Source organism: Theropithecus gelada, chromosome 20, assembly GCF_003255815.1.
Source record: "Theropithecus gelada isolate Dixy chromosome 20, Tgel_1.0, whole genome shotgun sequence".
NCBI lineage: Eukaryota > Metazoa > Chordata > Mammalia > Primates > Cercopithecidae > Theropithecus > Theropithecus gelada.
The window spans coordinates 26697457-26710804 of NC_037688.1; the positions used below are offsets into that span (position 1 = coordinate 26697457).

Sequence of the window (13348 nt, forward strand, 5' to 3'; positions counted from 1 at the left end):
TTTTTTTTTGAGACGGAGTCTCGCTCTGTCGCCCAGGCTGGAGTGCAGTGGCCAGATCTCAGCTCACTGCAAGCTCCGCCTCCCGGGTTCCTGCTATTCTCCTGCCTCAGCCTCCCGAGTAGCTGGGACCACAGGCGCCGCCACCTCGCCCGGCTAATTTTTTGTGTTTTTTTTAGTAGAGACGGGGTTTCGCCGTGTTAGCCAGGATGGTCTCGATCTCCTGACCTTGTGATCCGCCCGTCTCGGCCTCCCAAAGTGCTGGGATTACAGGCTTGAGCCACCGCGCCCGGCCTTGTTTTGTTTTTGTTTTTGTTTTTCCCATATGGATATCCAGTTGTTCTAACCTCATTTGGTAAAGGAATTTTCTTTCCGTATTGTATTGATTTCATATCTTTGTTGAAGATCAAATAGCCATATAAGTGTGGGACTGTTTCTGGATTCTCAATTCTGTTTTATCAATCTGCCTAACAGTCCTTATGCCAGTACCACATTGTCTTTAATTACTGTAGTTCTATAGTAAGTTGGGTAGTATAAGTTCTCTAACATTGTTCTTGACTATTCTGGGTCTTATAGGTTTCTATATAAATTTTTTAATCAGTTTATCAATTTCTGCAAAAAGGTCTGATGAGATTTTTATTGTCATTACATTGACTTTATAGATCAATTTGTGGACAATTGCTATCTTTTTTTTTTTTTTTTTGAGACTGAGTCTGGCTCTGTCGCCCAGGCTGTAGTGCAGTGGCTGGATCTCAGCTCACTGCAAGCTCTGCCTCCCGGGTTTACGCCATGCTCCTGCCTCAGCCTCCCGAGTAGCTGGGACCACAGGCGCCCGCCACTTTGCCCGGCTAGTTTTTTGTATTTTTTAGTAGAGATGGGGTTTCACCGTGTTAGCCAGGATGGTCTCAATCTCCTGACCTTGTGATCCGCCCGTCTCGGCCTCCCAAGGTGCTGGGATTACAGGCTTGAGCCACCGCGCCCAGCTTTTTTTTTTTTTTTTTTTTTTAAGACAGAGTCTTGCTCTGTCACCCAGGCTGGAGTCCAATGGCGTAACCTTGGCTTACCTCAACCTCCACCTCCTGGGTTCAAGCGATTCTCCTGCCTCAGCCTCCCAAGTAGCTGGGATTACAGGGGCCCGCCACCATGCCCGGCTAAATTTTTTTTTTTTTTTTTTTTTGAAGAGGAGTCTCGCTCTGTCCCCCAGGCCAGAAGCGCAGTGGTGCAATCTCAGCTCACTGCAACCTCCGCCTCCAGGGTTCACGCCATTCTCCTGCCTCAGCCTCCTGAGTAGCTGGGACTACAGGTGCCCACCACCACGCCCGGCTAATTTTTTGTATTTTCAGTAGAGGCAGGGTTTCACCGTGTTAGCCAGGATGGTCTCGAACTCCTGACCTCATGATCTGCCCGCCTCTGCCTCCCAAAGTGCTGGGATTACAGGCATGAGCCACCTCTCTCAGCTGGATATATCTCTTCTTTATTTGGGTCTTTAAAATTTTTTCTTGGCTGGGCATGGTGGCTCACACCTGTAATCCCAACACTTTGGGAGGCCAAGGCGGGTGGATCACCGGAGGTCAGGAGTTCGAGACCATCTTGGCTAACGTGGTGAAACTCCGTTTCTACTAAAAATACAAAAATTAACCGAGTATGGTGGTGGGCATCTGTAATCCCAGCTACCCAGGAGGCTGAGGCAGGAGAATTGCTTGAACCTGGGAAGTGGAGGTAGCAGTGAGCCAAGATCCGCCATTGCACTCCAGCCTGGGCGAGAAGAGTGAAACTCCGTCTCAAAAAAATAAATAAATAAAAAATTTATCAGCAAGTTTTCAGTGTAGAGAGCTTGTATATCTTGTGCTAAATTTATCCTAACTTTTATAAATTAAAGTTTTAGGCCGGGCGTGGTGGCTCACACCTGTAATGCCAGCACTTTGGGAGGCCAAGGCAGGTGGATCACCTGAGCTCAGGAGTTTGAGACCAGCCTGGGCAACATGGTGAAACCCCATCTCTACTAAAATACAAGAGATCACCCATGTGTGGTGGCATGTGCCTGTAGTCCCAGCTACTGGGGAGGTAGAGGCACGAGAATTGCTTGAACCTGGGAGGCAGAGGTTGCAGTGAGCCAAGATCACACCACTGCACTCCAGCCTGGGAGACAAAATGAAACTGTCTCAAAAAAAAAAAAAGTTTTAAATTTCAGCCGGGAGTGGTGGCGCATGCCTGTAATCCCAGCACTTTGGGAGGCCAAGGCAGGTGGATCACCTGATGTCAGGAGTTTGAGACCAGCCTGGCCAACATGGTGAAATCCGATCTCTACTAAAAATACAGAAAAATTAGCCAAGCGTGATTGCGGGTGACTGTAATCCCTGCTACTCAGGAGGCTGAGGCAGGAGAATCTCTTGAACCCGGGAGGTGGAGGTTGCAGTGAGTCGAGATTGTGCCACTGTACTCCAGCCTTGACAGAGCAAGACTCAGTCTCAAAAATAAATAAATAAATAAATAAATAAATAAATAAAAATAAACCAAATTTCATTTTGTCATTTTTGCTGCAAATATAAAATTTCTTGTTTTTTTTTTTTTTTTCCTTTTAATTATTTATTTTAATGCTGAATTTACTCCCGTGCCATAAGTTTTTGTTTCTTCAGTTTCTTCTGGGATATCTTTTTCTTCTGGGCAACTTCCTCTTCTGGTTTAGGAACAATCTGTTCCTTTTCAGTAAGGATCATCTCAATGTGGCAGGGAGAGCTCATGTATGGGTTAATGCGACCATGAGCTCTGTAGGTTCGTCGGCGCATCTTAGGTGCTTTGTTCACTTGGATATGCTCGATGACCAGAGAATCTACATCTAAACCCTTAAGTTCAGCATTACTCTCTGCATTTTTAAGCATGTGCAGCAAAAATTCAGTACTCTTCTTGGGCCACCGACCTTGTGTCCAGCCCCACTGCTTGGCCCTTGATGGCCTGGGCAGTTTCACGAGTGTTCTTAAAGTGAACACGAAGATTGGAACCTCTTGATTTGCATGATTTCGTGGGGTTCTCCGGGTCAAGTGAATAGCGAACCATTTTCACAGATTACCTCAGGCCGCTTAGGGAAAGAGCGTTTTTTTGTTTTTTAATTTTTGTTTTATTGCTTGTATTCTGTGAACTTTCTAAATTCATTTATTAGTTCTAGTAGTTGTTTTATAAAGTCCTTAGGGCTTTTACATAAACGATGATGCCATCTGTGAATAGAAACAATTTTGCTTCTTCCTTTCTGCTCTTGTAGTCTTTTATTGCTGCTTTTGTCCTATTTCAATGACAAAGATTTTCAGTAACATGTTGAATAGAAGTGAGAATAGACATCCTGTGTCTATTTTACTTCACCACTAAGTATGATGGTAACTGTAGGTTTGTTCATGGATACCCTTTATCAGATTGTAGAAGTTCCCTTTTATTCTTAATTTGTGTCGTGAACGGGTGTTGAATTTTGTCAAATGCTTTTTCTGCATTCGTTGAAATGATCACATGGGTTTTCTCCTTATACTGTTAATAAGATGAATCATACTGATTGAGTGTCAAGTATTAAGCCAACTATGTATTCCTGGCATAAACAACACTTGGTAATAAAGTATTCTTTTATATTCTTTTCTATATCACTGCATTTTATTTGCTAATATTTAAGCATTTTTAAAGTTATTAATAGATTCTATTTTTTAGAACAGCTTTTGGTTTATAGAAAATTTGAGCAGAAAGTACGGAGAGTTCCCATATACTCCCTTTCCTACCCCAAACCTAGTTTCCCCTATTAACATCTTGCATTAGTGTGGTACATTTGTTACAACTGATAAACCAATATTGATACATTCTTATTAACTGAAGTCCAAAGTTTATATCTAGGGTTCATTCTTTGTGTTATATGATTTTATGAGTTTTGACAAATGCATAATGTCATATATCCATAATTATAATCTCATACAGGATAGTTTCACCTCCCTAAAAATCCACACTTCACCTAGTCTTTCCTTCCCCATCCCTGACCTCTTGGCTACTCCTGATCTTTTTACTGTCTCTATAGTTTTGCCTCCTCCAGAATGTCATGTAATTGGAATTATACAGAATATAGCTCTTCAGATTGGCTTCTTTCACTTAGAAGTATGCATTTAAGGCTCCTCCATGTCTTTTGTGGCTTGATAGCTTATTTCTTTTTATCACTGATTAATATTCCATTGTCTGAGTGTAGCACAGTTTATCCATTCTTTTTTTTTCTTTCTAAAAACAATCCTTTTACCTTTTGAAGATCATTTTGGTTGCTTCCTGTTTTTTGGTAATTATGAATAAAGTTACTATAAACATACATATGCAGTTTTTCTGTGTGGACATAAGTTTTCAGCTCATTTGGATAAATACCCAGGAGCACAATTGCTGGATCGTATGTTTAACTTTCTAAGAAACTGCCAAACTATCTTCCAAAGTGGCTGTACTATTTTGCATTCCCACCAGCAATGAATGAGAGTTCCTGTTGCTCCACATCCTTGTCAGCATTTAATGTTGTCAGTGTCCTGGATTTTGGCCATTCTAATAGGTATATAATAGTATCTGGCTGTTGTTTTAGTTTGCATTTCCCTAATGACATATGATATTGGGCATCTTTTCATATGCTTGTTTGCCATGTGTACTGTCTTTTAAGTTTAGATTTTTAAGTAATGATTTTTAAGTTTAGATTAATGAAGGATATTGATCAGTATTTTTCTTTTTTGTGATTTTATCAGGGTCAGGTTTTGGGATCAGTGTTCTAATGACCTCTCAAAATAAATTGAAAAATATTCCTTCTTCTTTATTTTCTGAAAGAGTTTGTGTAACCTTGGTGTTATTTCTTCCTTAAATGATTCACCAGTGAAACCATCTAGGCCTGAAATTTTATCTCTTGGAAGACTTTTTCTTTTTTCTTTTTGAAACAATCTCACTCTGTCGCCCAGGCTGGAGGGCAGTGGTGTGATCTCGGCTCACTGCAACCTCTGCCTCCTGGGTTCAAGCAATTCTCCTGCCTCAGCCTCCCAAGTAGCTGGGATTACAGGCGCCTGCCACCACGCCCAATTAATTTTTGTATTTTTGGTAGAGATGGGGTTTCACCATGTTGGCCAGCTTGGTCTCCAACTCCTGACCTCAAGTGATCCTCCCACCTCAGCCTCCCAAAGTGCTGGGATTATAGGCATGAGCCACCACGCCCAGCGGAAGATTTTTAGATAGCAAATTTATCTAATACATATAGGGTTATTTAGGGTTTTTATTTTGTCTTGTGACAGTTTTGATAAGTTGTATTTTTCAAGGAATATTTTCATTTCATGTATATTGTTTGGTTTTTGGCATAATGTTCATTAATTTCTCTGTTATGCTTTAAACTTTCTTTCTTTTCTTTCACTGCAGCCTCTATGTCCCAGGCTTAAGCAGTCCTTCTACTTCAGCCCCCTGAGTAGCTGGGACCACAGGTGTGCACCACCATACCTGGCTAATTTTTTTTTTTTTTTTTTTAATGTTTTTAGAGATGGGATCTCCCTACGTTGCCCAGGCTGATCTCAAACTCCTGGGCTCAAGCGATCTTCCTGCCTTGGCCTCCCAAAGTACTGAGACTACAGGTGTGAGCCACTGTGCCTGGTCCTTTTTACTTTTCTGATATAAGCTTTACAGCTATACATTTCTCTATAAGCATTGCTTTAGTTATATCCAACAAATATTGATGTTTTTTGTTAGCATTCAGTTGGAAATCTTGTAATTTCTTTTTTGACCATAGATTATTTAGAAGTACATTGCTTAATTTCCAAACATTTGAGACTCTTTGGATGTTTTGTTGTTAATACTTTCTGTCTTAATGCCATTGTAGTCAGAGAACATACTCGATAGGAAAAAGATATCCACTGAAAATAGATATTCTGGGGTGAAACGATGTGGTTAATGTTTGAGCACTGTGTCTGTATTTTGTGATCTTCCTCACTAGAATGTAAGTTCCATGAGGAAAGAGGCTTTGTTCTTTTTTGTTGTTGTTGTTGTTGTTGTTATATTTTGTTTTTGAGACTGGATCTTGCTCTGTCACCCAGGCTGGAGTGCGGTGGCACAGTCTCAGCTCACTGCAGCCTCGACTTCCTGGGCTCAAATGATCCTCCCACCTCAGCCTCCTGAGTAGCTGGGACTACAGGCATGCACCACCATAGCCAGCTGATTCTTTTAGTTGTTTTAGAGATGGGGTCTCACTGTGTTTCCCAGGCTGGTCTTGAACTCCTGGGCTCATGCAGTCATCCCACCTTTGCCTCCCAAAGTGCTGGGATTACAGGCATGAGCCACCTCACCTGACCAGAGCCTTTGTTCTGTTCAGTGCTTTATCCCCAGCACCTGGAACAGCTGGACTGAATGAATGTTCTACGGTAAATGTTCAGCTTTTAAATTTCTGTTCTGGCTACAATTTAAGCCCAGTAAGATGATTCAGACCTGGTCTCTGCCCTAAAAACATGTGGGGAATAGAAGCAAACTAGATGAACTATAATGTTAGGACACTACTCCAATTACATGCAAAGTGCTGTGGGAAGGCAGAAAATGTGGTCTTAAATTCTTCATAGGCTGGGTTGGTACCCCTGGGGGAGGCTTTCCAGAGCCAGTGACAGCGGGGCCAGGCCTGCAAGGATGAACTGGAATAGGCAGGGCATTCCACAGGGAGAAGTGCAGTTTGTTTTCTATGTGTATAATCTCTCCTTTTTTTTTTTTCTTCAAAAGGATCAGGCTCAAGTTCACTACAGGTCACAAAACACGATGTCTTGTTGGCTACTTTAAAATCTAACCTGTCTGCTTTGGAGGACAAGTTTCTGAAGGATCCTCAGTGGAAGAATCTGAAACTCCTAAGAGATGAAATTGCTGGTAAGGCAGAATGGCCACAAAACTCTGTGGATGTCACTTGGAGTTTTACCTCTGAAACCTTGTTGTTGCTTTTGTGCTTGAAGGAAACCATGCTCCTCCTTGCAGCTAATTTCAATCCAGGTAAACCCAACCCTAGGACTCCGGAAGTTGCTCCTGCCCTGAGTCCCGATGCACTTAGTATCTCACAGCAGAAGACTGTCCAGTTCGTTTTGCAGTTTGTAGTCACCTTGGGTATTTGCCCCTATCTCATGCCTGGTGTTGGAGTCCCTTTGAGATATAGAACTGAGTTTGGTGCCGTCGTTCAAGACGTGGTGTGTCTCGATGCTGCCCCTGATGCAACTCGAAGACTGTACACCAGCTGCAGGGCCCTTCTAAACGTTGCTCAGCACACATCTCTGGGAAGCTTGATATTCTGCCACCATTTTGGGGATATTGCAGCAGGTCTGTGCCAACTGGGATTCTGCCCAACCAAAAGAAAACTGCTAACAGCTGCAGAAGAGGTAAATATACATGGAGAAAGAGAGGGAGAGATTGTGTGTGTGTGAATATGTGAATATGTTTGTGGATAGTTGTTATAAAAGGCAACTCTTAGTTCTTCAGAACTGGATATGCCAAAGCATATCCAATGGATAAATGAATCTTTTCAGGGTGGGTGGAGGTTTCATTTATTGGGTACTCATCCTTTGCACACCTGTAGAGTCCATTTTACCTGTCCCTTATCATTTTGGGAAACAGCTATTTTAGGCTGTTTCTTTGAGCCTCTGTTTCTTCTTCTATAAAATGTGTATCGTAATACCTGCCTCAGAAGGTGGTCGTGAGGATTAAGGATAATGTGTGCCAAGTATCTGGCCCAATCTCTAGTAGTGCTCATATAATTCCTACTGATACTAGTATCATGGCTCCCTCATTAAATGCCTGGGATGATTAAATGAGATAACACGTATAGAGCGCCTGGTACACTCCAGAACTCTATCAATGTTCATTGTTATTATTAGGTGTTAGGGGTTGCTCTCACTCAGTCAAGTAAGCAGTTGAGCACCCAGACTACAGAAGTTGCTGTGGAGATCATAGACACATAAGACATGGTCCTTTTCTGCAAATAACTCACACACTGACTGGGGAGATAAAACTTACAGGGATGACATAGCAGGAACCACTACCCGGCCATGAGAGGACCACTGGCATCAGCATAGGGACTGGCCAGCGGAAGCTGTTAAGATGTAAATGTCTCAAGGGTCAGTGTGGCCCCCAGGCACAGTGATTCTGCAGCCTCCACAGCCAGGTTTCACAATGTTCTTTATCACCTGCCTGTGTCACCCTTGTCCTTGTTCCTTTTCTCTTCTCTCTCCTGCCTGCATTCATAAACGTTTGCCTAAAAGCCACTATCATTCAAGTGTTGGCATGAAATTCTGAGCTCCCTGGGGCCTTTATGTGATAGGAGCAGAGTGCCTCCTCCTTCCGGCGAGGTTATGCATATTGACACTTCTAGCAGCACCTCCTGCCTGCACTTCCCTGAGATAGTGTGATCCAGGTTGACAGGTCTTATTACTGTTACTGAGGCTGAGCTGTGCCCGGGGATCTCAGGCAGGAGAGAGAAATGAAAAGGGAAACACAGAGAAAGAACCAAGTAGGAAGGCAGGAGAAGGAGTTGACCGAGGGGAAACACGCTGGGTGTACATTATGAAGCTGGACAAAGTCCCACCAATAGCTGTGTTCTAAGTAGCACCCATACCTCAGTGTGTGAAACGGTAATGGGCAGAACCCTGACTGTTTGACTCTGAGCAGTAATCATCAAGGAGAATTGTACTGTTATGGCTCAAGGGTACCCCAAAATTGTACCCCTCTTTGCTGCCCAAGTCCCAAATGAATTAAAAGAGAGTTAAGAAGAGTAAGAGAGATGAACAATGTTACCTCTATTGCTCATAAAGGCAAAGCTGGAGGATGTAGCTTATAGATGGAGACAAATCTTTATTTTTTATTTATTTTTATTATTATTATTTTTTGAGACGGAGCCTTGCTCTGTCACCCAGGCTGGAGTTCAGTGGCGCAATCTTGGCTCACTGCAACCTCTGCCTCCTGGGTTCAAGAGCTTCTCCTGCCTCAGCCTCCCGAGTAGCTGGGATTACAGGCATGTGCCACCACACCCAGCTTGCTTACTTGCTTATTTATTTATTTATTTATTTATGAAACGGAGGCTTGCTCTGTTGCCCAGGCTGGAGTGCAGTGGTGCAATTTTGACTCACTGTAACCTCCACCTCCCTGGTTCAAGTGATTCTTGTGCCTCAGCTCCTGAGTAGCTGGGATTACAGGCGCCCGCCACCAGGCCTGGCTAATTTTTGTATTTTTCGTAGAGATGGGGTTTTGCCGTGTTGGCCAGGCTGGTCTTGAACTCCTGACCTCAGGTGATCTGTCCCCCTCAGCCTCCCAAAGTGTTAGGATTACGGGCGTGAGCCACCGTGCCTGGCGGGAGACAAAACAGTGCTCTTCAGAATTAGACACTCTCACTAATCACCCATTTTAAGGAGCACTGGAAAACTGCAGCGCTTTCTGCAGGGGATATGCCTCTGAAAAATACCCAGCAAGAAAGAGCAGAAGAAAATGTGCAGTCACTCTCAAAAGACAGAAGAGGAACGAGCTGAGAGATGCATGCCAAAACCAGCCAATAAGTGAGTTTACTCCACCCTCAGCAGTAAGATCAGTCTCATAACCTGCCCAGAAGTGGAGTGAGCAAGATGGAGAGAGGACCAGGAATGTTTTAGTAGTACAGCTTCCCCCATGTGGAAGGAAATCAAGAGAGGGTAGAAACCTTCCTTCTGCTCCTCTCACAAGTATCTCTGTACAGTGTTGTATAACATTACCTTCTATTGTCTGCCTGGTTTGAATTCCACTAAAGCCAAGTGCATATTTCTTTTAGGTTCTAACTGAAGAGGAAAGAACCCTATCCAGGGGGGCCTTGAGAGACATGTTGGATCAAGTCTATCAGCCCTTAGCAGTCCGGGAACTGCTTATCCTCCAGGGAGGACCACCCCAGGTACTCAGGCCTGGAGACTCTTGGGGGTGACTCATTAATATAATGTGTGGTATGCTGGCTTCCTCTAGAAAATTAAATAACTTTAGTTCCCTATTTAATGATCTAGTTGAGCCTTTTTCATCTTTTAGATCATAAAATGATGTTTATAAAACTAGATGACACTGACCCTTAGGATAATTTAAAAGACCTTTTCTCTAATGAAATGATGGACACTTTTCCCAAGAATATTATGATCGCTTTTTTTAAGACTTATGGCAATTTTATGTGAGATATATTTTATTCATTCTGAAACTAGATCTTCTCTTTTTTTAACTAAAAATTGGCTGTTTGACAAAATGTTCTTTCAGCACAAGTATCTGGACACTAATTCTTTGAATGGATAATGTATTTGAAGTCAAGAAATTAAAACTAGAGATATTATTTGTTCTATTCTTAGTTCCTTTGTTTCAAACATATAGTAGTATATATTCTGCTAGGGATAAGATAGTTTCTTTGTTTTCTTAAAAATAATGTTTATCTGGGGCCAGGTGCAGTGGCTCACACCTGTAATCCCAGCACTTTGGGAGGCCGAGGTGGGTGGATCACCTGAGGCCAGGAGTTCAAGACAAGCTTGACTAACGTGGAGAAACCCTGTCTCTACGAAAAATACAAAATTAGCCGGGCATGGTGATGCATGCCTGTAATCCCAGCTACTCGGGAGGCTGAGGCAGGAGAATCGCTTGAACCCAAGAGATGGAGGTTGCAGTGAGCTGAGATCGTGCCATTGCACTCCAGCCTGGGCAACAAGAGTGAAACTCCGTCTCAAAAAAAAAAAAATGTTTATCTGAAATGATTTAATTTGATGATACAGATGGAATTGTCTGTTTGCTTTTAGTACCTACATTTTAGTTATGAATCTAGGTGTGTAAAGAGTGAGGAGCCAGCGAGGCACCGTGGCTGACACCTGTAAACCCAGCACTTTGGCAGGCTGAGGCAGGAGGATCACTTGAGGTCAGGAGTTTGAGGCCAACGTGGGCAACATAGCAAGACCCCTGTATCTACAAAAGATAAAAAAGAAGTAGCCAAGTGTGGTAGCATGCACCTGTAGTTCCAGCTACTCTGGAAGCTGAGGTGGGAGGATTCCTCAGGCCCAGAAAGTTGAGACTGCAGTGAGCTGTGATCGGGCCACTGCACTTTAGTCTGGGCAACAGAGTGAGACCTTGTCTTTAAAAAAAAAGAAAAGAAAAAGAGTGAGAAGCCAAAGGAATTAGCTGTAGGTCAGGAGCAAGGACCAGCTGAAGCTGGCTACAAAGATATCTCCTAATTGAGTAATTTTCATCTCATCCTTATAATCTTACTGTAAGCCTTCCATCAGGCCTCTCTGGGATTCAACCCCTGTGTGCAGGTGTTTGAATTTGTAAACCTTTCCATTCTTCAGGTTTCTTACCCATAAGATAGGGATAATCACAATGCCTTCCTTGTAAGTCCCTTTTGAGATTATATGGGAGTTACTTATGATGTGCCTGGCACACCATAATCCCTCAGTAAATGGTAATAATTCACTAAAAGAGAGAGGGCAGGAGAGTTAGGATGAAATATTTCTGTTACTATTTTTGATGCTTACATACTTAAATGCAGTGGTTGACAGCAACATGATCAATGTTCTAGCCCAAAATAAGGGCTAGAACATTAAAACTGCAGCGTCTTCTGCAGGGGATAGGCCTCTGAAAAGTACCCAACAAGAAAAAGCAGAACAAAATATGCAGTCACTCTCAAAAGATAGAAGAGGAACGAGCTGAGAGATGTATGCCAAAACCAGCTAATAAGTGAATTTAGTCCATCCTCAACAATAAGGGACACCAAGTCTGTTCACAGTGGCTCCACAGAACTCCCAGAAAGGAGCCCTTGAAGAAATCCAGCTCTTTCTTGCAGATCACACTGGAGCAGGAAAGAAATACAAAAGAAATCTGGCCAGGCGCGGTGGCTCACGCCTGTAATCCCAGCACTTTGGGAGGCTGAGGCGGGCGGATCATGAGGTCAGGAGATTGAGACCATCCTGGCTAACACAGTGAAACCCCGTCTCTACTAAAAATACAAAAAAAAAATTAGCTGGGTGTGGTGGCAGGCACCTGTAGTCCCAGCTACTCCGGAGGCTGAGGCAGGAGAATGGCGTGAACCCTGGAGGCGGAGGTTGCAGTGAGCTGAGATCGTGCCACTGCACTCCAGCCTGGGCGACAGAGTGAGACTTCGTCTCAAAAAAAAAAAAAAAAAAATCCAACTATTTCTTGGAACTGTGTCACAGGAATCAGAGTTGCTAATGCCACAGAGGCAAGGGCTGGAGTGCTCCCTCCCTGTTGTGAACCACCCTCTTAGTGGCAAATAATGTTCATAAGAATCTTCCTTGGAAGCTGGATTTGATTGTCAGGGCTACATTCAGAGATGGGTTGCATTAACCTTGTGTTCCCAAGATCTACATTTTAATTGCTAATGCATTTGTCAGTTTATGAGTTTGAAATTTCATTGCTTTTCCACTGTTTTTTACTTTCTTAAAAGTAATGCAGAAGAAGGTTTTGTAAAGTTTTTGTTTGTTTTTTGTTTTTTAAGGAAAAAATGTTGCTCTTTTGAAGTCTGTATAGCACGCTGTTAATTGTCAGTATGACTCAGGACTTTTAAAAAATAATGTCTAGCTGGGCATGGTGGCTCACGCCTGTAATCCCAGAACTTTGGGAGGCTGAGGTGGGTGGATCACCTGAGGTCAGGAGTTCGAGACCAGCCTGACTAACATGGTGAAACCCCATCTGTACTAAAAATACAAAAAGTACCCAGGCATGGTGACGCGTGCCTGTAATCTCAATGACTCAGGAGGCTGAAGCAGGAGAATTGCTTGAACTCAGGAGGTGGAGGTTGCAGTGAGCCAAGATTGTGCCACTGTACTCCAGTCTGGGTGACAAGAGTGAAACTCCATCTCTAAATAAATAAATAAATCTACATATCATAGCTATTTCTTCTTCTTCTCCTTTTTTTTTTTTTAAACAGGCATGAGCCACTGTTCCCGGCCATCATATCTATTTCAGTGACATTCAGAATTCACACCTTCTTCTTTTTCTCAGTCCTGCACAGATGTGAAGACACAGCTGAGGTGTCGGGCCCCAGCTTGGCTTCGGCGTCTATGTGGACAGCTGCTCTCTGAAAGGTTAATGAGGCCTAATGGTGTTCAGGCAGTAGTCCGGGGCATTTTGGAAGGAGCAGGTGGTAAGAAATAAAATGTTTCTGTGACTTTGGTATCTGTTTTCCTTTGAGTCAGAGTCTGAGGTGAATTATTGGTCTTTAGTATTTACCTTTAAAACCTGACTGAAACTCAACTATGTCCTTGCAGGGATTGAACAGGTTAGACTTAGAGGTCCTTAATGAACTTCTTTTCCAAAGAAACCAATTCTCTTGCTCTTTTCCTAAAACACTTGTGATACA

At 43.0% G+C, this 13348-nt stretch overlaps 1 protein-coding gene and 1 pseudogene across 2 annotated transcripts in view; one reads left to right on the forward strand and one right to left on the reverse strand.

The window, feature by feature from the left end:
- The window catches only part of TANGO6 (transport and golgi organization 6 homolog), a 264770-nt gene that overhangs the window by 12029 nt on the left and 239393 nt on the right, over positions 1-13348 (forward strand). Inside the window, exons 2-4 of the mRNA XM_025371435.1 lie at positions 6730-7370; positions 9785-9901; positions 12991-13132. Of these exons, the coding sequence (XP_025227220.1) occupies positions 6730-7370; positions 9785-9901; positions 12991-13132 (900 nt within the window). The remainder of the gene's footprint in view (positions 1-6729; positions 7371-9784; positions 9902-12990; positions 13133-13348) is intronic.
- LOC112614729 lies at positions 2556-3081 on the reverse strand (annotated as a pseudogene). The gene has a single exon (XR_003117119.1). The product of XR_003117119.1 is annotated as a 60S ribosomal protein L17 pseudogene (transcript).